General features: G+C 40.1%; 1 protein-coding gene across 1 annotated transcript in view; it reads right to left on the bottom strand.

Moving 5' to 3' along the window:
- The window catches only part of GCLC (glutamate-cysteine ligase catalytic subunit), a 33077-nt gene extending 11744 nt beyond the window's left edge, over positions 1–21333 (bottom strand). The window contains exons 1-11 of the mRNA XM_048497180.1: positions 20893–21333; positions 11150–11262; positions 10016–10198; positions 8779–8892; positions 7958–8016; positions 7733–7869; positions 6769–6843; positions 3941–4057; positions 2351–2489; positions 1568–1680; positions 555–647 (exon numbers count right to left, since the gene is read on the bottom strand). Of these exons, the coding sequence (XP_048353137.1) occupies positions 555–647; positions 1568–1680; positions 2351–2489; positions 3941–4057; positions 6769–6843; positions 7733–7869; positions 7958–8016; positions 8779–8892; positions 10016–10198; positions 11150–11262; positions 20893–21042 (1293 nt within the window). The 5' untranslated portion in view covers positions 21043–21333. The remainder of the gene's footprint in view (positions 1–554; positions 648–1567; positions 1681–2350; positions 2490–3940; positions 4058–6768; positions 6844–7732; positions 7870–7957; positions 8017–8778; positions 8893–10015; positions 10199–11149; positions 11263–20892) is intronic.
- Positions 21334–24157: the final 2824 nt, after the last annotated feature.

The raw sequence follows: 24157 nt of genomic DNA, 5'->3' as shown, positions 1-24157 counted from the left end.
TGAGCGACCAACGGGAATAGCCCATGTTTGAAGATGCTCTCCCCCTCACAGACAAAAGTGTTTAGTGTCTCCCCTACTGCAACAGCCTGAAATGCCCCCCAAATCCTAGAAACAGGGAAAAGGCAAGAAAGCTGTGCTTCGTGGGCAGAAATACTTGCATCTGTAGAAACACTTATCTAAATTCAAGTTATCTGTTATTCTTTTTTAAAACATTATTTTGAGATTGTTAGGTACATTTATCAAGAATAAAGAGATGTCACAATAAACAGAATGCGTCATTATAATTTCAACCTGATTTTTGTTACATCACAAAATGGGACATGGATTCAACCCGTGGTGAAAACTATATTGCAATTTGCGGCAAAACTACCACTGCTTTGGATGGAGCTGAACTAAACACCATTATTGAAACCCCAAGGGCTAAATTTAAGCAACAGACGATATGAATGAACTGAATTCATGAATACTTCAAGTATAGCTATTAGGGGCACTGCAAGCTTTTCAACTCAGAGACTCTGAAATGGAGATTCTGATGAAACATCCTATCTGCTCACCTCCATTGGTCTGAACTCAACTCTCCATCCAATATCTGAATTTGGAGGCGGTGGCTTAAATCTCATAGTTTGCCAGTTTGTTGACTGAATATTCTGCAAGAGACAAAAATACGTGTTACATTTGACACATGATATATACAAGTATACTTTCTACCAGATGGTCAGAACAGCAGTTAAATGTTTACTGGCTCCCAATAACTTGAAGTGACGGATCTTTTAAAACTTGAGATAAAAAGCAATAAACTACTAGAACAGAGTGCTTTCATTAGCAGAAAAACACCCCCCCCCCCAACACATCATCAGGAGAAGTTCCAGGCTGACACATGCATCATTAGTAAATTTTCTTGATGTTATTCAGATCTTTCAAGAATAATATCCTATGCACAAACCAGGAGACAAACAAATATGAAAATACAAAGTAACAAAAAGGAGTAAATGCTTATATGTAATGTTACTCTAGCTGCATATGTATTCTGAAAACAGCAGGCACTTTCATCTATAATTTTAATTTAACTCTAAAGGAATGAAAAGAGTGCAGGCTTTGTTAGAAATATTTCAAGGGTAAAGTTTTAATGCATTTTGTGTTCTAAGGTAGCACTTCTTCACTAAATTTGACATAGATTGTTTTACCAGACTGTTACAAAACAGATGTGTAATATAGATGTCACTTACAAAAGCCCACCTCATTGACATGCAAAAACCTTCTACATATGAACACTGGTTTGACTTAGAATAATCATTCTCATGCTTTGTTTTAATCGCACTTTGAACTTCTGCTAATATCTGTGTGAAATTAAAGCCACAAGTTTCCCCTCCCTTAAACAGACAATCAAGCAACATATTCATTTCTCGAATAAACACATTTGTCATCCAAATGTCACGACTGAACCACATGCTACTGAGAATAATAACTTGGTGCATTTGAAATGTTTGGTTTCTCTTTGAGTGCATAACCTTCAGTTATCTATACCCCACTGAACATAAATATGTAACTAATTGGCTCAGGATACAACCTCAAAATGGTCAGATTCGTTTGCGTCATCCAGATGAATTTTCTCCTCGAATAAAGTCAATGGATCTCGAATAAATAAGTGAGCGATATGCTGTGCCAAAAGATGGTCTATGCCTGTAAAACCAACAAGTTTGGAATTTAAGCTGATACTAGAAGAGCAAGCCTATCAAATACCATCATACAGCACAAGCAGCAGCAAGAGCAAATACACAGTTGCGTGCAATTACCTCATCAAACATATCTGGAGGAAAACACCTGCCACAAAAAAACCACATGAAATGGAACATTTTGGAATATAAAGGAAAATCTCTCTCCTGATTGGTACTGCTGTCCTCTACTACAGAATATCTTTTTCAGTATGTATTCCCAATTGGCAGTAAGGAGAACCTGAAACTGCTTATACTGAATCAGACCCTTGGTCCACCAAGGTCAGTACTGGCTATTCAGACAGGCAGCACAGTCTCAGGTAGAGGTATTTCACAGCACATAACACTTCATCCTTTTTTTTTAAAACTGCAGGTGTGGGAGATTGAACCTAGGATATTCTGACTATCAAGCCAATGCTCTATCTCTGAATCACAGACCCACACTCTACATTTTTTTCCCCAAGGGGCAGCAACCAATTCAGATAGTGAACGTGTACATAAAGCAATTTAGTGTCATATTTTAAATACAGATACTACTGTGAGGTCAATCAAATGAAGCAATGACCGCACAAAGCTCGATGGGAAGTAATTAAGGAAGCAACCTAGTCAATCAAAATCACATGCATTCAAATACTTACCTTCACTGATTAAGTGGTCGTAGATTTCTTTATCAATTGTCAAATCAATGTCGTTGTACTTTTCACCACACTCAGAGAGGTAACTGTCTATGGAATCGTATCTGGATTTATTGATTCTGTAATGGTTGTTCTTCAGTGGCTATGCAATTTAACAAGAAAAACAATGCTTAAAAAGTTACTGGACAATAGGAACCACTCAGCATGGACAGTTAAGCACCTTTTCAAATCAAAGCTATACATGTGGATTCAGTACTATAGTGTAAGCATATGTGATCTGTTCACATTCAAAGAACTGCCATCAAAAAAGAGAGAGAACAGACTACTTAAAGAAAACAAATATATTGTGTTTCCCCGAAAATAAGATGGGGTCTTATATTAATTTTTGCACCAAAAGATGCATTAGGGCTTATTTTTGGGGTAGGGATTATTTTAGGGGAAATACGGTATCTTCACAATTCATTAAGGCGGTCTCTCAGCAGCCCTGTTGCTTCCCCGACACATGTAATACAAGCTGCATCCTCATTGGCAGGGAGTACCCTGCTGGACCACACCACCCTGATCTGTAACTACCAGTAGGGCTTATTTTTGGAATAGGGCTTATATTTTAAGCCTCCTCCAAAAATCATGAAAGGGCTTATTTTCGGGGTAGGGCTTATTTTCAGGGAAACATGGTAATGAACTTAACAGTTCATTAAACAGTTCATTAAACAGTTCAATAAAATGATTTCATGCAAAGTTAATGAAACATGTATTTTGTTCTATACTTGCTTTTAACACAGGTTTATGTCAACTCACACTAATTTTAGGAGCTCTATATAAACTGCTGTTTCAGCATAATATGTAACACACAACCTTATTTTTAAAGGTACAGAAATGGATTCCTAGGATTAAGATTATGCAAGTTACTATTTCCTATACAATGTCTTCTGTGACACAGGCTGGATAGAGGTTTTGTGCACTGTTGCCTTTATTTAAGTTACAGGAACATAGTCACAGAATTTTGTTACAGACCTCTACAAAACACAGATTAGTTTTGCTGAGAAAGAGTGGAATTCACGTATCGGGCACAAAAACCCAAGTGGCAGAACAAGGTTTTAAAAAGATCTAACTCATAGGCTCTGGCAAGAAACCTTGAAAATAAAATTTTCAGAAGTTTAAAAATTAACTGGATGCTCTACCAAAAGGTTTTGGTGTCCAAAACTGAGTACACTGCATCATTTTCTACCTGATCTTACAACCCTAATTGTCACTGCTTTCCTATGTTCCATTCAAATTCCTGGCCCAGCACCGCAAAGTCTTTCAAATCTGAAAACCAAGTTAAGCAAACCAAGTTATATATTCCATTTCCTCAATCCATTCTGAGATTCTTGTTTTACAAGAAACAAAAAGGGTTATTGAGCTTTCATCCTGAACATGAGACGAGCAAATTGTCACATCTGCTGTGCGAAAGTCGGACTAAATATCTTTGTTTTAATACTGTTTTTAACAAAGCACAAGTTCTGCAAACTAAGCGAATTCTTAATGTGTAAACTTTATAACTAAGGACAGCTTACAGGCTCATTCTGGCACCAGGAGTTAGCATACGCATACCTCTAAACCCCTCTCCTCTCGCGTCCTATCGTCTACCGATGCAGATATTACTCCCCAGCGGCAATCGATATCAGTCATGTAGCCTCTGTAGAATGGAGCAGCAGCACTTAAAGCCATCTGAAACAAACCAAAGTACAAAATGAAACAGGAAGTTTTCATCGCATCATTATGCAAAGCCAAAACTGGGTGAAGAAAAGACTGTAGTGAAGTCTGCATGCTGTCACAACCACCAAACATTTTCTTACTAGAACTAGTATTATCTCAAACTGAGGTCCAGTGATACGGCCTCCCTCAGGTGGGGGGTCTGCCCAAGGCACATGCAAGGACACAGGAGAAATACTTCGTGTGTTATTAATCTCGTATGAAAATGGTGTCCTCTCAGCTTTCTAGGAATCCTTAGAAATCTACTGCAGCCAAGTTGTTTAATACAGCTGTAAGCAAATATTTTGGCCCAACTGCCAAAAAAGTGAAACATCTAATGGCTGTGAAGATGTCAGAGGCCAAGCAAGGGTTTTATTTGTTTAGACATACTCAGCAAAAATCAAATCCCAGTGGAGCAGTCAACACCTCAAGAATCTGACTTGAACTCCACTGGCCTTGGAAGTGAGAACAGGCATATGCCACGCCCATTGCCTGCTTCTCCTCTAATGGCTCCAACAGTACTGTCAGTGCCCTGGGTGCTTGGGCAGAGAATCTGGAACAGAGTGTCAGGCAAAATAGTTTGGTGTTTTACTTTTGTTACATATGCAGGGGGCTGCCTACCACAATAATTGTTCCTGAATATCACAGAGCATTACCCAGAAATTGTATTGAATGACTTGTTAACCTATGAGCATGCTGATTTGCTAAGTGGCACTAGGGAGATACAGATCTAACCAAGCCATTATAATTACTTGAAGTATCAAACTGCTTTTAACCCTATATTGCAACACGAAGTACTTCTGTATTTTGGGGCAGGGCGGGTACTATGCATGCATAAATAATAGCAGCCAGGGGTTTTCAACTGAGTAACTGAACCTCAGGATGTGAGTGACTCTAGTTTTTTTTTCTTTCTGTTTTTATGAATTGCTCCAAAAGACTTTTTCAGGCCATTCAGACTTGCTGTTTAGCCAGTCTTTACCTAGAAATGATTAACCAAAATGTTGCCTGTACACAATTCCTTCTTATCAGAGAGCAGGACTGGTGAGAATTTGGAGCAGAGCCCTTTAAAGTTGTGGACCTACAGAAACAGTTCCCTCTCTGACCTTTTACCTCACTGACACAGACCTTCTTAACTTCTTCAGGTAGGAAAACAACTCACTGATCTGTCTCATCAGATTTTTCCCACCTTTTCCCCTTCAGGACTTGATGTGTTTCAGATATGGTAGCATTTGATATAATAAAAGCACTTTCCCTTAGCTCTATAACTGACCCAGAAACTGAAGGATGCCCGTTGACTTAAACCTCCCAAAACAAACTGCTTAATAAGGCACACAAAAAAAGATTTTAAACTTAAAGAGATTGAAATGTTTATTAACAGAGAACAGATGGTAAATGGAGATAAATAACTTGGAGAAAAGGAATGGATGAGGCAAATCAGGAGAAATATATATATTTCTTAAAAAACCCAAACCCAAAATACATACTTAAAAAACCCGAACTAAAACATAAAACACTCTACTGAGGAAACACAAAGCATAACCTAACACCACACTTGAAAATATTCCTCACTAGTTTATATGTATGGCCCTTCAGCTTGGCCCCTCAATAAACCCCTCCACTGAATTCTGTGTATATTAATGTGCATATTAATGCTTTCACCCAGTTCGCAGACTGATATCAGTAGAATCAGTCACATACTATGACTGAAAGTCCAAAAGCCTCTCAAATTGTTCTATCAGGGAGTTAAGCTCCGCTGACTCTGCATCATCTAGTCATTAGGTCAATCAAAATGCAGGATGCCACAGCCAATCAGGTGGCTTCTCCTGTTCCTAGGCCTTTATGCTTCAATCTGAATGTAAACACTATTTTGCTTCAGACAGACATGCACATATTAGATACACTTTCCTGTGCAGTCCGTCACACCACAAAAATGTTTCTCTCGAACATCATTAAAATGTAGCTGATAAGGGTCTCAATATATCAGTGGTTCTCAACCTTCCTAATGCCGTGACCCTTTAATACAGTTCCTCATGATGTGGTGACCCCCAACCCTAACATTTATCCATTTTACAGATGGAGAACACTGATGCAGAGAGTCTTAGGCGACCCCTGTGAAAGGATCGTTCAACCCCCAAAGGGGTCCCAACCCACAGGTTGAGAACCACTGAACTATATAGTAATTATAGGATCCCACTATATGATTTTAAAGAAGTACTAATGCTCATTAGTAGAGGCACTTTGTTGCTAAGGCAGCACCCTGCATTTTAGACCACCTATTCTTTCTCTTTCATCTATCTATGCTTAAACTGACTTGTGCTGTCCCACTCTTTATGAAGTATGGCTTGTCCCAGGAGCAGAGAAAATTATTGCCAGAAACTAAACAATACTTTATGTACATGCAAATTCATGTTGGGAAAGAAAGGCCTTAATTTACACAACACTTAGTATTTTTAAGAGAGAAATTCACTTCTATATTTATAACAGCAAGTATTTGCTTAAATTTTGGTAAGCAAACATATAAATTTGCTATGACTGGTCTAGGCCCAAGATAATTTGGACTTTCTATCTTTATAAGTTACTTCTTAAACAGTACTTTGTTATCGACTATTTTATGCTAGTGCCTTTCGTACATACAGGTGTGCATATGTACCATGAGAGGAATGCTGGGGTGAAATCATATTACTCACCACAATGGGACAGATGGTAGCTAGCTGATCGTAAAGGTATCTTGCTTCAGAAATGCTGCAAGCCTGGAATGTTACCTGTAAAAGAGTATTAACATCACTGAGACTACAAAAGCTATGGTGTTACACAATGCCCTTCTAAGTACTGACTTTGCAAAAAGCAAGTTAACTGGAACGATTACCCAACCACAACATATTTCCACAAATCAGTAACACAACCCTGCCTGACACGCTGCTCGGGAAGAATAAAGCAACAGGCATACTGGGAGACGACTCCTCCAGACCTAGCTCCCAACCAGTTCACTCCTCAGATTAACCTCAGTGCTACTAGCCTCCAAGATGCACAAATGGCTAAGGAAGCACAGTTTTTCACACCGTCTCTCATCACATACCAGCCCTAGCCCAACCTAGCTGTCACCAAGCAGAGGCTTGTCCAAAAATGAAGCAATGCTGGCACTGCAGACTCTCTTCCTTCCCCCCAGAAGCCCCTGAAGTATTCCCTCATACTCACACAATTAGTACATCACCCTAATCATGGTTTGCACTAAGCATTATTTGAGTTTCCATGTACACAGGCAAAATCATGGTGTACAAGTACTTGTGTGCTCTGCATACTTTCCCCCTAACATGCAAAGATCTTCAGAGGTGGAGGAATGGTTGTAACTATGGTCTGTCACCTCTGACATCATGCCAAACCAGGCTTCCTTAATTAAGATTCAGTATATGACTGAGCCAACAAAAACCAGCTAGATCAGTGTAGCAAATAGTGACCAGACTGAACAGCAGGGCTATCAAAAATGGGTAGGGAAGCCCCCTATAGTCCCAAAGTCTTGCAAAAAATTTGCATAGCCCTGCCTGAACAGTTGGAGGCGTGACCTAACCAACTTGGATGACGAAGTTGGAAACCAACTTTCTCCCACTGAAGGAGAAAAAAAAGAATGCAAGAATATTTTGTCAATGAATATACCTGAAGGCAGCAGTTGCCCATTCCAAACCCCATGGCATCCATATATACATGGTCAGGCTTGGCGGCTCTTGCTGCTTCACCATCGTCATTAGGGAATGCTTCTATGAATGGTGATGGAGTATTTTTGTCCTTAAATACTAAACACACAAAAAAATTAACAAGAAGTTAATGCACTCTTGCAAACTGTATTTCCCGACTCTGAAAACAAATCATTTGTACACTCACTTGGTACATTTATCACTACTTTTTCTCCTCTTCTGTGCCGAATGTTTCTGGTTAAAGTACTGAAACAAAACAGAATCCTTCTGAAACACTCTTTCAAAACAGAAAACACCCAGACACCCTCCCAAAGTTTAAAATACTAAAACAGTTTTAGGAACTCCTCAATGTACACACCGTTCTACTTCACATTTGAAAGAATCTGGGAGGAATTTATCCAAAGAATCAAAATGATGTTGACATAAGCACTACCAAGTGCCTATAAAATTTTAATATAATCAAGATGTCTGCTTAAACCTGCACCTTGCCATCCTAATGAGCAGGAAGATGTCAGGAAGAGAAGGAAAGAATGGCAGTAGGAGGTGATAATTCACTATGATTCCCCAGATGCTCCTGCTTATTCTTATAAATGAGATGGTCTCACTGCATATGACTCAACTGAACAGAATTTACTGATTACAAAAATCAAGTGCTTCTGCAAATCTTTGCACAAGTTGCAAACGGAAAATCATGAGGGAGAGCCAGCAGAGAACATAGGTCTCCGCTCCTTGGCCATTCTTTACCAGACACAGAAGAATTAGTGTTTCTGAGAACATGCTACCACGCTCTAGAGACCTCTACACCTAATACTGAGAAAAATGTCAAGTGAAGATGATCACAAATATAAAGGTGATATAGTATACAAGTGTGCATCACTCATTCACCTAATTTCAAAAGCATTAAGTTGCTGGGATGAGTTTCATATTCCACAAAAAGAGAAGCAGGACACTATGCTGCATTTGATGTGCAGACGAAAGACAGCGTTGCTCATTTCAAAACAAGCTTACCTAAATCTTGGATGTTTGTTAATGGCTTCATCTGGGAAGAAGAGAGACTTAGATGCTCCTGCCTCAACTGGAGTTGGGAAGGTCTCTGGTATCGTAAATCCTGGACATCCTAATCTACAGGTTTCAAATACATTGTGTTATTTTTAAATACCTTCATTTATCAACTGAGATATAAGAAAATCTTATTTTACTTATGCTTAAAATAAAAGCTCATTTTACTTAAGCTTAAAACTGTTAGAAACACTGAACTAAAACATGAATGCTAATAAGGTAACAGTAGACATGATGACAGCTAATTCATAGAGAGGCACAAGTTTATTTATTTCCAAAATCTGTACTCAGACTTTTTTGCCCATTCAGGACAACTGAAGTGGCTAAGTTTCAAAATTATCTCAGGGACCTGGATAAGCAACTTTTGGTTCTCACAACCTGCCCTTCTTTGATTCAGTAAAAATCAAATTCAAAACAGTTCTGTTGCAATTTGTGATTAAACGTGTATTTTAAAGAAAACAAGCAGAAGATTAAGGTACCTTTAAAAAAATGAACCAGACAAAATAAGAGGTAAAAGCTATTTTATTCCTCTCCCAGATGCTGTTCATACTACAGGTATTTACCTACTTTAGCTCTGAAGTTATAAGAAACTGCTCCACAGCAGCCTCAGCTAGCAACACTTCTGTATGGAAAATGTGTTCTCTAAACGCAAATCAAGTGGTTGGATCCCACAATCCATGAACAAAAGAGGCACGAAGAACTTCTGTTAGATCATATGAATCAGGCAACTCTGAGAATAAGCTCTTCCAGAGTTGGAAATGAGTGCTGGGCAGAAGAGGCTGCAGGAAAGATTCACAATTACCAGCCCCTTCCACTAACTGAATCCAGGATCCAGTCCAATATTTCAGTCAAAACACATAGCCTGAGATAAGTTCTCAACTGTAAGCAAAGTTCCTGTGTGAGTGTGACGCTGAACCTGCACTAAACACAGTACCTTTTGCAGCAGTAACAGTAGAGCTTACCTTTACCTCTGCACAAAGACTGTTATTTTGCCCAATAAGATCTAAACTACATGGCAAGAAAAAATGTGCTGTAAAAATTTCAAAATATAACACCATAAATTAAAATATTCCTGTCTCCTTTATAAGTAAACACCCCCCGCAGTTTGTCATACTGCTTTCACTTAATCCACAATCATCTTGAATATAAGGATTTTCCAAACTTTACAAGAAACATAGAAGGAAACCTTGGAAATGATGTCACAGTGCAAATTGCTTCATTTTTTTTCACAACAGAAGCGGCTTCCAGGCGCCGTTTCCTCATGTTGTCTTGCACAGTGTTAAATTCCGACATTGTTCCTCCATAAGGCTGTCCTGGCGTCCCTTCAATCATATAGCTTCCATACTCTGGCCTCCATAAAGTTGGATGGCTGCAAGGGAAAAAAATGATACATTTACGATCTTTTACACAATTGCAGAAGTACTACATAATAGCAACTATGAACCAGTAAGTGGATTAATGTAAACAGGAATCAGGTACTACAGCTGAAAAACCTATGACAGGCTGAAGAACTTCTAGCATGCTATTTATCTCCTTGTCAATGCAGTAATTTGCTTTACAGATGCTCTTATATATTTTGTAACAATTGCTACTAAGTGGATTTCCTATGGGAAAGATCCATGTGACCAGGAGCCATTTATGCTGGTTTGCCCTGCCACACACACATGAAAATCCAGAGTAGGCTCCCAATTCCCCATGATACTCCTGCATGTTGCCCCACAAGCAGCATTTGTGGGGATGGGGGGAGATTCAGGCTACAGTGGAGGCAAGAAACAGAGAAATCATGCAGTGAATTTACATAGGATCTAACCCAGTGACATCAGCATTACTGTGCTAAGAAATTAAAGTGAGGTTCCTGGGTTAAAGATACATTCATGCATTGCCAACATTGGTAAGCACAGCCTTTGTGCCAAGGGTTTGGAGAATAAGCCATAAGCCATATTTAGCCTGCATCTGATAAGAGGATTCTGCTGGAAGAAAGGGCTGAGTATCATCTACATATTACTGACCACCCAGTCAGTAACATGACCTCTTTGGGATAACCTCTCCCAAAGGTTTCATGTACATGTTAAAAAGCATGATGGGCAATTACTAATGCTTAAGATGGCTTTGGAAAGCATATATAAAAGATATTTGCAAATGTTTTTTGAACGTGAAAGAGTGAACTGAACATCTAGTATGTCAATAACAATGATCTTTCACACATAAAAATGATGTTCTTGCAGTTTGAGTATTGTTGTTCTTCAAATACATACAAGTTAATATGATAGACAAGTTTCTGGGAAATTAGTGTGCAACTTTAAAAATAGTTGTTACTTACTTAGGATTTACTCTTTCACCCTTTTCTTGCAAAGTATGAAGAACCTCTTCTCCAGTTAAAGACAACTGAGCTCTCTTCTTCTCGTGGTCAAAAGCTACCAACATGTATTCCACCTGATGTGCAACACAAATAAAATACACATCACAAACAATATGCAGTGCATTACTCTGTAAAATGTCCAAGCACAGACATGACAAATTATGGCACAATCATCACTCCCTGCAAGTACAGTGAACTGCATAGCAAAGTCTACAGGGTTTAATTACAGATTTTCACAAACATTACAGGCAGATGTTTCCTGAAATCTACAGCATAAGCCTCAAATAAGTGAACAGGTCTATCAGCAGCTACAATCCATGATGACTAAAGGGAACCTCCATTCACAGGCAGTAAACCTGTGAATAACAGAGTCAGGAGGCAGTATTAGGGAAGGCCTTGATGTCTACACCATGTTGGTGGCCAGAGGTTTGCCACTGAGTGAGACAGGATGCTGGGAGGGGCTGATGGGAATTGTAGTCCATGAACATCTGGAGAGCCACAGGTTGCAGATCTCTGGACTAGATGGTCCACTGATCTGATCCGGCAGGGCTGTTCTTAGATTCATAAACCACTCAGCAGCTGCCACTGTGTTCTCAGCCTCAAAACACTCAGGGTACCTTGATCGGAAATGAAAACCCTCCCATAGCAACTACATGAACTTTGATCCACTAACTCATTTATGAGTATTCAATTGGCACAAAGGTTATTCTTTTAAAGATTACAGCGGTGCTCAAAACACACATGGTATGCAGGAATAGCTCTTCTTGAGGCACAATAGCCAAGGTAACTGCTGCTCTCTCCTGAAAAAAGGCACATCCTAGTTCTTCTTAAAACAAAAAAGGCTATATTGGTATACTACTTCAAAGCGTGATGACATGTTGTGCTGAGTTGTATATGTGCTTGGAGCTATGGCTCGTGTATACAAGTTTAGCAGTACATGTCCCTCTTGACCTTTATCCTTCAACTTACAGCAGAGCAGCATATGCTAATCTATATCACATGACCTGACATAACTGAGGGATGTGCAATACATACCACAACCAGGAAGCCAGGTTTAGATTTATTATGTAGTGCTAAACCCAGAGATTATAGCCATTTGTACACAGCTTAAAAAATGTGATAAGATTAGAACACAAAGAACACTTTTCACAGCGCATCAAAAAGCAGTGCAATACTACACACAAAAGACTTCACTAAAGTATTTCACTGTTTAGAGACATGCTTTTGTGCAGTTTTAGATAAAATATTGCTACAAGTTTGGCTTCATAGGCAGAACCTACAAATGTGAGAAGCAATTTACCAAGACACAATCCATTCTAGTCAGTTTAGAACAGGGATGGCCAACCTATGGTGTTCCAAATGTTCATGCTGGCAGGGGCTGATGGGAATTGTAGTCCATGAACATCTGGAGCACCATAGGTTGGCCACCCCTGTTTACCACATACATATATTTCGAACCACAGTCTTAACACTATATGAAAGGTTAAGAACTGGAAGGAGAAAAACTGGCATACTATCCTTGAAAATCTATCTGAGACATATAATAGAACCAGGCCTTTTTTCTAACAACTTTAAACACTACTAAAATAGATAATAAAACTTCAGGTAACTGCTGACTCCGCAATCAGGCCAACAACACTTTTATTCACATGTGGTAGCTAAGTCCCAGGGCACAACCACATCAGAAGGTAGAGAAGGAAAAAGAAGGGGGCAACTTTAACATAGGATTGCCTTTGTCTCCAGTTTTTCCTCTATCAAAAGTAGACTGTGGACCTTCTGAGAAAGCTTTATGATACAATCACAAACAGCTTCTCATTTTTGCTAGATGGGAGGGGGGGAAGAGAGATAATATCCTTCAGTACGGGAGTAGATGGAAAGAACCCAAAAAGTTACATTCCAACTAGACTCACTACACTACAGTTAGCTGAAAATGCAACTCAGCTGGACCACTGGAATAAGATGTTTTATTTACCCAGAGCTGGAGAAAGAGAAGGGGAATGCACATCAGTAAAGTAAAGTAAGTGGCAAGGGAAGAAAGTGATGTGTCCCATTCCCCAAGTCCACTTCTTCCAAAGTGGTTTAAACTTCAAGAGAGGGGCAGGAGCACTGACTGTTTCTGCTGCATCTACTTCCAATCTCACTTTAAATTATGCTGGATTTCAGAGAGACATTCCAAGTCATGATACACCTGACTGAGCTGTAAGTTCATGCAGAAGTTCAGCCCAGGACACCACAACCCTTTTGAAGTTCTTCTCTTGCAAAAAGCAACAGAGAAAAGTTCCGAGCAAATACAGAGGTACAAAGGTGAATGTCACACACCACAAACTGGTGAGTCATTATAGAGAGCAAAATCAACCGACAAGTGCAAACAGTGCAGTTGAAAGACCACAGTGAATGATAATATTCAAAGATTATGCACTTGTTCTGCTCTTTACATTCAACTGAACAGAGAAAGCACGAACTAGTCACGTGACATTCAAACTTCTCATAAGCGCTTTTTCTTTCACGTGATAAGCAGGAAAATATAATCTAAACCTTTCAACAGGCCTTGTTCAAATATAGCCAGTCATGCTGTATGTGAAAGGAGCCACCTCAGAATGTGTGCGATAAGATCAACATGATGCCTGCTTGCTTATGTGGAAAATAAGTGTAAAGTTATACACAGAACACTTCAAATTTCACACACTAGGAATCAACACAAGAACTATATTCTTTGAAACTTTTGAAAACCCTTTGCATATGAATCCTTTTGACAGAATCACTGGTTTACTACAGCAGATGGACACAATAAATCTCTCTTCTTCAGAACTGGAAACAATGGCAGCATAATTTGCACAAACTGATCTGAAAGTGATTTCATTTGCATTTCACTTTCCTCCATACAACTATGAACATTTGATTTTTACATTCAACAATGATTTATACAATAATAGTTAGAAAATATATGACAGTACAAATTGTTTGGCACTGCTTACCAGGATCGTACTGTTAATTTAAAGAAAATCTACTGGTATTTTATTCCACAGTGTGTTCCGAAGACAAAAACCTACTGCGGTACTTCCTGTTCCATGATGCATTTCTCTTCACAGGTGTCCCACTGCATGTAAGGTGTGTCTATAGACAAGACTACACAGATGTATGCAAAGCATTAAACCCTGTAGACAAAGTCTGCTGTTCAAAGTCTAAACACCAGTACTACAGAACTTCTAGTCAACAGGGGCTTATTAAGATTCCCATAGGCTGACAAATAAACACAAAAACAATAGGTTCTCTGTGGGAAATAACAATCTTGTTTTTGCCTTCTGGGAGCCAAAAGATTTGACACTGCAACATATTTTTTATCACACAACCTCAATATTTAGTTAGTAAAGATATGCCTAGAAAGGATATTCTGTAAGTAAAATACAATCAAGGACTGGTAAACTAAAATTCTGGAAGACAAAAGTCAATAACTGACAATGCATTTTTAAACTAAAAAAATATAAAACTCCACATGGATCTTTTAAAAATGGCCTTGGAAAAATGATGAAGGTAACAGGTAAGTAGGAAGGGGGAGAGAAATAGTGGAGATGTCAGTAACATTAGATACCAAGACATCTAGAGAAATGTTGGAAATAAGTGTTTCCACTAGGAAATCAACAAACAAAGTAGTTTGTTTAACATGGATAATACTAGAAAACAGCAGGAAGAACAGTACAGCCAAACAAAGTAAAAAGTGAAACACCCTCTCCCGCACCCTCAATTTTTACACAGTCTCTAGACACAGCAAGAACAGAATTCAGGACAAGTATTAAAGAAAGTGAATGCCAGCCCAATCCAGACCTGGGGTGGGGGAAGGGGCACAGGGAGTGATGGAGGGCTGTGCTGATGCGTTTCCCTCTCTACTGGGATAAGGGGCACCATAGCTGGCATAGAGAGCAACAGTGCTGGCAGCTGGGTGCCTCACAACACCGCAGTGGCAAAACCTGGAAACGTGCACCACCATAAAACAATACAGGCTTCTCATTAGGGCTGGGAATGCTGCAGCCAAGGCTTAGGAGGTATAACTCCATGAAGCCCTATGGAGAGCTTCCAGGCAGCCTGGGTGTTTTTTCTTTTAGCCGTCTCCCCATGCTGTCTGGAGTTCTTTGGAGGGGGTGCAGAGATGCAGAAGTGGCACAGTCCCCAGCTGCCTCAGGACCTACATTGGTCAGTCTTTTTTTTTTAAAAAGAGTCAGATGGAATTCAGACCATTTTCTCAGAAAGAATAAAGATAAAGATTCAATGCAAGTAAAAGAAACAAAAATAACAAGTTAATGACTTGCACTAAACAAATAAACACACTATTTAAATTTATTTTAATTCACCAAAAAAATCAAGAGAGGAGCTAAATAATACAAAGAAACACACACATTCATTTTTCAGGGTACAAAACGAAATAGCAATACATCAAATGGGAAAAGGAGAGTCTTTGCTAACTTTTAACAAAATATTCATTTCAAACAAATATATGTGTAAATGTTTGTTGCCACCGGGGTTTTCAATGTTGGTTAATTTACAATTGTATTATATTTATCGTCATGGAATGTTGTGAAGGGAAAGACAGCATACCAAACCAACAAATAAATAAAATGGTTCTAACAGAGTAAGCCAAAAGCAATGCTGCCCCTTCCCCCATGAAAGGGGTCTATGCAGCTCAGTGTGCTGGGCCACTGATTTTGCCAGTGTCAGTACATGTTGGTAAATGGGGACATTCCCAAGCTGAAAAGGCTCAGGAAGCTGACTAAAGCCAGCACCGCTCCTGGGAACAACCCCTTCAGTGCTGGCAACTGCTCTGTAGGAGCACTCGCACCCACGCACTGCCATGCAGCTCTCCAGCAGCAACATAAGTTCCTCTGCGCCAGCATAAATGCCCCTTATGCTGATGCAAGTTACATTTACGCTGGTGCCAGGGTCAGTCCGCCTCTGAGCTGTTTCGTCCCCCCACCTTTCAGAATTGCACTGAAACTGTGCAATCTTAGATGAGAACTACAGTACAACATACAAATGTTGGGGGGGGGGGGAAGTAGCTTTTTAAAACATAATGCTTTCAAAGCATCAAAGCTGTATTTTTAAATGAAACTTAAAGCAGTTTTTTTTAAATACAAAAGGATGTTAGAAGTAAAGGGTAGAATATAAACAGAGTTCATCATGCAAACTGAATGTACTTCCCTTGTTTAAACAAACTTCTAGAGAATGGATATTGAAATAAGTTGTGATGGACAGGGGGCTGTTCTGCCCCTGAAACGAAAAGCAGCCACGCAGTTGAGCCCATAGGAGTGATGCTTCACTTTTGAGAAGGGGGATGGCATGCCAGAGGAAAGTACAGGAAGAGTTAGTTCTGGTCGCCTCAGGAAGAGAGCAGGGATAGATCAGGTCTGGTTCAGGAAAAACGCAGACGGCTTGAAGAGCGGGTCCCTATCCTTTATGAGACTGTGGGTGGAATTCTGACATTGCATAGTGGGGACAGAAACAAAATGGCTGCTGTAACAGGTGCAGCCAGCCACATAGTGATTGCCACGGCTTAACTGTAGCGACACAGTTCAGATCCTTGGTGGTAGCTGCTGCCAAAGAAACAAAGCCTGCACAACCAATCAGATCTCCAGTGGTCAATAAGAAATCTTGCTGGGTAAGAGCTCTGCCTGGTCCCACAGACTTCCTGCAAACACTTGGCAGGTGCCAAAAAAGTGTCAGCAGGAACTATGGCACTTTTGGACACCGTGTTGGGAATCCTTGGCTTGAAGAGTAGCTCTGCTTGGTGGTGGGGCAGAGTGGTTTAGCTCTACCTCTGGGAGACTGCCCATTTGTTACGGCTGTCTGGTAATGAGCAGAGTTTGTATCATTTAGTCTGACTCTTGGGAAAGGGCTGGCTGGTGTGTGTTGAATCTTGTGTATGTGAGAGAATCCAACCTAGTGGCTAGTTAATAAATGTCTGTTTGTACCTGAAAGCATTAAAGAAAATTCAAACCACACTCTCTGAAACCACAGCTAACTTAAATTTATGCGCCTCATCAGGTTTCTCCTCTGACTATCTGGAGACCTCTACTGATTATCAGTTCTTTGAAACCTACCTGAAAAATAAAGAAATCTTCTGTGTTGTTTACATGCAACTCCTGCCTCAATGATCTCTATATTCCACTCGCTCACAACAAAACACCTCATAGCAGCAAACCCAAAGCTCACTACATTTACAATACCTGGTAACTGAAGGGAAATATACTAGTTTTTTTTAAAACAACAACAACTTCTCTAAAAATTACAGGAGATTGTGTGAGTCCCCCTAATTGATAGAAAAAGCCTGCCACAGAAGAACAAGATAGGCTTTGCTTATAAAATTGTAAGCTACCACTCTCTGAGTGAAGTTAAGGCTATAACATATTCTTTGTACGGTATAGCAGAAAAGAACTAGCTTCTCCCACTTAAATCAAGTACTTAACTGTGGCTGGAACTTGAGTTTGTTTATTTCTTTAGATTTCTCTCAAAGCTCCACCCACTGAAGTTGACCTTTAACAATTAAGTAGCTATGGCAGCAATCCTATATACATGTACATAGGAGTAAGCCCCAGTGAATGAAATACTTGCCTCTAAGTAAACATACGGGATTACAATCTTACCTTCTTATCTTGGAGTAACTAACAGTGCAGTTCTAAACAGATTTCAATGCCCTTAGAATGTTATCACTATCTTTGGCACGGCACTGCAAATAGCCACAACAGCCTTTTTTGAGTGAGAATGCATTTGGCTTCCCATCTATCGAATCTGTAACCTTCTTGTTAGCAGATGGCAGCATAATGTAAAGACATAAAGGAAAAGATACATGTTGTCTGCCACACAAATTATATTAAATAAAATACAATATATGTCAAATGTATTTCCTTACTGAAATTCAAAAAGGACAGCTTTAATGAAGTTACATATGAGCTAATACTCATGATGTCGAACTAATATCTTTTTAATTTTTTTTTTAAACTTTGTTATAGAAAATATGATTTCCACAATTCTTGTCCTACAGCAAGAACAAACTTCAACTTTAACAGCTTCAAAAAAGGCCTTCCCTGAATAAAGGAAGTCAGGACTGCATGTGATTTATTACATATTCTTTATTGAGAACTTGAATGACTAGAGTCTAAGAAAAGCTTTATCCATGTAAATTCCATACCTGTTCTGTACATAAATTACTGTCCTAGGATCCAGGTTCAGATTCTGGAAGGATAACAGCAGAGTCCTAAACTTAAGCATACAACTCTGTTTAGGGTGACACTGTCAGCCTTCATCTTCACTGAAAATTAAAAGATCCTGGCAAATTTTTGTCAAATTCCCTTTTCCAGAAAGTAAAGTTGGAAAGTGCCACCGAAAACAAAAACCACTCCTACTCATTTCCTTTCTCGAGAATAAAATTAGTTGTCAGAGCCCAATTTCACTTATGAAGCTCAGTAACATGTATGTGTGTGTGTATGTTTAAGACAACTGACGTAACAAACCTTGGATTCAATTCAACACTACAGTTTTTTATGGGCAATCATGTTCAATTCCTGTGGCCCCAGGCAACACAAGTCTAGAGGTGCCTTATGAGAGCAACTTCTTATAATTGTGGTGTAATTATCTCAGTTACCAAGTTGCATGGCAAATTTCAAACTCAATGTTGCTGTGCTCACTAAGGTAATTACAGTTGCTGAAAGTGCTGTGCATACTTCTAGGGTCAACTCAACTTGTATCTTCAAAAGCGTTTCACAAAAAATAAGCTTGTAGTGGCAGATCATCACACATTTCCTCAGTCTTCCTCAAATATTGGTACTATTCAGTGTTTGTAAACAGTAATACTGGTACTTTAAGAATGTTGAATGGCCCAAGAAAATTGTATCCAGTATGATTATTTATTTCCTTCCTTATAACCTGCCTTTCTCAACAGTGGAGATGCACAGTTGGTTATATCTTTCTCCTTTCCTCCAATTATCCTTTCAACTACCTTGTGAAGTAGGTTAAGCTGAATACATGTAACTGGCCCATGGTCACCCAGCAAATTCAGGTCTATGCCTTCTTAACCTTACCCATTTTGAGGTGATTTCTAAAAATAATGCTTGTATTGGATTTTGTACTTTGCCCAAATTACTTTAAAAGTAAACCCTTTACCTCTTCAGAATACTTCAGCACCAGAGAAAAAGGATGGTGAACTTGGAGTAATCAATGATCATAGAATACCACCTATTTAAGATCTGGGTCCCTAATGTATTGTCGAAGGCTTTCACGGCTGGATCCAAATGGTTGTTGTGGGTTTTCTGGGCTGTGTGGCCGTGGTCTGGTAGATCTTGCTCCTAACATTTCGCCTGCATCTGTGGCTGGTATCTTCAGAGGTGTATCACAGAGAGAAGTCTGTTACACACTGCGTCCAGTCCCATGTGTCTGGGTCCCTAAGTTTTCTTTGGCGTTTTTATACACTGACTTTATTATCTCTGATCCTCACAATCACATGATCCTCACTGACTCTCTCACAATACACAAAGCAAATGAAAAGGACTGCAGAAGCAACATCAACATAAAAGTTTGGATAACTGAAATTCAGAACAGTATGCTTGCAGCTTCTGGAATTCCTGTCTGTTGTACCCAGGGTTGTATGCTGAAACATTTTACAAACACTGAACAGTACCATCTCTCCCGCCATGCATACAAAACACTTTTCTTTGTATTCTAGCTCTACAGTATGTACATTTTTAAACAGCCCAATGCAGGAAAGGGAAAAACTGGCATTACTGTACAATTCAAATAAATTTAACTACTGTAGGGAATGAGAGAATACTGTAGCACTAACAATGACAGAACAGCTCCACATGTATTACAAGCTCCGTGATTGTATGAAGGCCTTCACAGAGATTGCTCTTTACTATATGCACACCAGGAAGTGAAATCTGGATTAAATATACTCCAAGCGAACATATTTTTGAAGTGTACAGTCGTACAACCTGTAAAATTTATGCAGCTCTTGTGAAAGGTAGGCTCAAATGAAGTTCAGCAACACAGCATTCAATTCTATTCTGAGAAACTTGGTCTGTCCACTTCAATCACAGACTCCATAGAAGGGTCATGCATGATTCAGAGACAGGTTAAAACTCTAAATTCCAATACCAAACCAAATTCAACTGAGACCAACAGAACTCACAATCAACACATCAAAGATCATGCATAGAAAGAAGCACACATCTTCCTCATCTTGCGGCACCTAAATGGGGAACAGTCTACCTTCCAAGAAAGTTGTAGAATGCACATGTCAAAAAGGTTCTATATTTGCATTAAACAGTTTGTTATATGCTCTATACGTGTATGGACAAATTCTCAAGTTACCTTAAACTGAATAAACAGTGTGTGTTTCGCTCCTCCAAACTCAATATTGACTATCAAGTTAGAGCTGAAGGCAATATGCATATATATAAAACTGATGCACTTCTTGTGAAAAATGGACTCAAAAGCAATGGGCTTCAGCACACAGAACACAGCCACCCAGCTCAGTCACAGGCGGGGATGAGGAACTTCTAATTCCGTCCCACATATATTTATTTAACACCAACTAAAGATGCGCTCTATCCCGAAGCAAGCATCCACACATCTATTATGTATGTGTACACAATCACACGTGCACCCGGGCGACTTCCTCCCGGCATCCTTTATTTCCCCGACCCCAGCCCTCCACTCACCTCGTCCCCCCACTTGAGTACGTCCTTGTGCCTCTCCCGCACGGCCCGGTAGATGTGCAAGAACTGGAGGATGCCGTGTTTGCGCACGTGGTCCGCGTGTTTCTGCGTCTCCTCCCAGCTCAGTGGAGAGCCCTGCGACAGAAGCCCCATCGCGGGAGAAAGCAGCCGCCGCCGCCGCCGCCACCGGGCACTGGGACACTGATCTAGCGACCACCGAACTACTTCGGGCACAGCGGAAAGGCGGAGGAATCCACCGGCGAAGGAAAGAAATACGAGGAGAGACGTCTGCTATCCCCCAATCCACTTCCGCCGAGGAGGAAAACGAGGCGACTTCTTCTTTATCCCGCCTGGTTGTGCAACACAAGCGAAGGCACCAAAGAAGGCCGTCTGCTCTATGTATATGTCTGATGACCGTCCCGGCAGCAGCGGAGCACGTGACCTCGCGGCAGGAGGGCGGAGCTGCGCGCGGGAACGCCCCCCACCTCGCGTTCTAGGTTTCGTGCGCCGCGAGGAAAGGGAGGGGGCAGCCAGGGGGATGAACCGACGCGTCACGGGGTGACTCAGCACTTTCTTCAGCATCTCTGCCACCCGCTGTGGCTTCCTCTCGCTCGCTCTCATGCAAGCGCGGTCGCCTCCCCACCCCCGTTCTGCTGTTTCTTTCAATGGATTTAGGGTGCCTTTGATCGAGGTCACGGTGTCTTCTTTCTGGAAAGGGGAAAGCGAAAGTTGCTTTACTTTATGAGAGATGATGTAGACTTTATAAAACTGGCATTTATATATAGATGACTTTTATTTAGATGACTTTTAAAAAATGACAGAGAACTATGAAAATTTGATATGGAGTAGGAAAATGGCCAAGAGTAAGACTTAACATATTTACAAGATGAAAAAAAGAGCGCAGTTAGCTATACCAAACATTGAACTGAACCATCAATTTGCTGCACTAGTCTGGGTGTCAGACCGGATTGTTTATCCGAATCATAGCAATGTGAAATTGAAAACAGTTGACATTAAAGAAGGGATTTATGGATTTATGAATTAAGAATATTTATGAATTATTTATGGATTAAGAATAATTCAAACTCAAGATGAAAGGTTTATGTTGAGCGATGGGTTGTTAAGAGTATAGTTTCAATGCAGATGGAGAATGAGCCTGCCAATTTCACCACTGACATATCCAGTTGATGTTTACTGTGATAACACCACAAAGAAGAAATTTTGTTGTATAATTTATGAAAATATGATGGTTAATCTAGGAAAAATAAAACTCTAACAAATAGTCAAAGATGACAGAAATAATATTCCATGGTTATTATATCATTTATTTGGTTATTTCATTCAATTTCTACACCGCCCCTCCCCTTTCAAGGATATCAAAACTGAGAGAACAAATAACCAAAGAAAATGACCAGTTAGGATGGAAGATGATAGTTGAACAATTAATTACTGGAGACTGATTAAATAATCGTAGAATCATGGAGTTGGAAGAGGCCACAAGGGCTATCAAGTCCAACTCCCTGCTATGCAGAAACACACAATCAAAGCACTCCTGACATATGATCATCCAGCTTGTTTGAAAACCTCCACAGAAGGAGACTCCACCACTGTCCGAGGTAGTGCATTCCACTGAAGAACACCCCTGACAGTCAGAAAGTTCTTCAGAAATACAGTCAGAATGTTTAGGTGGAATCTCTTTTCCTGCACCTTGAATCCATTACTCCGTATCCTAGTCTCTGAGGCAGCAGAAAACAATCTTGCTTCCTCTTCAACATGACATCCCTTCAGATATTTAAACATAGCTACCATCAAATATTTAAACATAGCTTTGCTATGCTCAGCAAAGGACAGGAGAGACCCCCTCACTTCTGCAGGAGTATATCGCATACCCTGTAGCTGTGGAAAGGTCTACATAGGAACCACAAAACGCAGCATATTAAGGAACATGAAAGACGCTGTCGGCTTAACCATCCTGAAAAATCTGCAGTTGCAGAACATGTGTTAAAACTGGACATAATATTTTATTTTGAGTACACTGTAATTCTGGACAATTCAGAAGCTTACTATGTCAGACTGCACAGGGAGGCCATTGAAATTCACAAACACCAGGACAACTTCAATAAGAAAGAAGAGACGTTAAAAATTAGCAAAGCCTGGCTCCCAGTACTTAAAAAATGGACTGATAACCCCACCGGCAATACAATGCAATCAACCACACCTTTGCATAGCAAGTTCCACCCAAACCTTAATGATTGGTTCCCCACCCTGGGACATGGACAATATACCACACTAAACTTTCCCTTCTCACTTAGACACAGTGTGAAACAGACTTTTCTCTGTGATACACCTCTGAAGATGCCAGCCACAGATACAGGCGAAGCGTTAGGAACAAAATCCACCAGACCACGGCCACACAGCCCGGAAAACCCACCAGAACCAATCGCTATCACCCCCCCCCCAACCTTTGCTTCTCAAGTAAACATCCCCTCCAACCTTCGCTTCTCCAGACTAAACATCCTCAGTTTCCTAAGTCTCTCTTCGTAGGGCATGGATTCTAGATGTTTTATCATTTTGGTTACTCTCTTCTGAACCCATTCCAGCTTGTCAATATCCTTCTTAAATTGCGGTGCCCAGAACTGAACACAGTAGTCTAGGTGGGATCTGACCAATGCAGAGCAGAGTAGTACAATTACGTCGCTCGATCTAGACACTATACTCTTATTGATGCATCCCAGAATTGCATTGGCTTTCTTGGCTGCCATATCACACTGTTGACTCATGTTAAGTTTGTGGTCTACTAAGACTCCCAGATCCCTTTCACATGTAATGTTGTCAAGCCAGGTGTCACCCATCCTATATCTGCATTTCATTTTTTCTGCCTAAGTGTAGAATCTTACATTGACATTCATTTTTTTAGTTTTGGCCCAGCTCTCTAATCTATCCAGGTCATTTTGAATTCTGCCCCTGTCCTCCAGGGTATTAGCTACCCCTCCTAAATTGGTATCATCTGCAAATTTGATTAACAAGCCCTCTATTTCATTGTCCAAGTGATTAATTAAAATATTGAATAGCACTAGGCCCAGGACAGCGTGAGAATCATTTGAAAAGTCCACCCCAAATCTCCCCTTCCAGACCTATTTAAGTCTTAAATTGACTGATTTTTCTGTTTTCATTTTTTTCCTATTGCTCTTGCCTGTCTTAAAATTGCATTCCATCTAGACGAAATGTAATCCTCAACATAACAAGGGTTTTTTGGGGGGCGGGGGGG

The sequence above is a fragment of the Sphaerodactylus townsendi genome, linkage group LG01 (genome assembly GCF_021028975.2).
Source record: "Sphaerodactylus townsendi isolate TG3544 linkage group LG01, MPM_Stown_v2.3, whole genome shotgun sequence".
NCBI classification, from domain to species: Eukaryota; Metazoa; Chordata; class Lepidosauria; order Squamata; family Sphaerodactylidae; genus Sphaerodactylus; species Sphaerodactylus townsendi.
The sequence above is the reverse complement of the archived record's forward strand: the minus strand, read 5'-3'. Positions and strand labels throughout refer to the sequence as shown.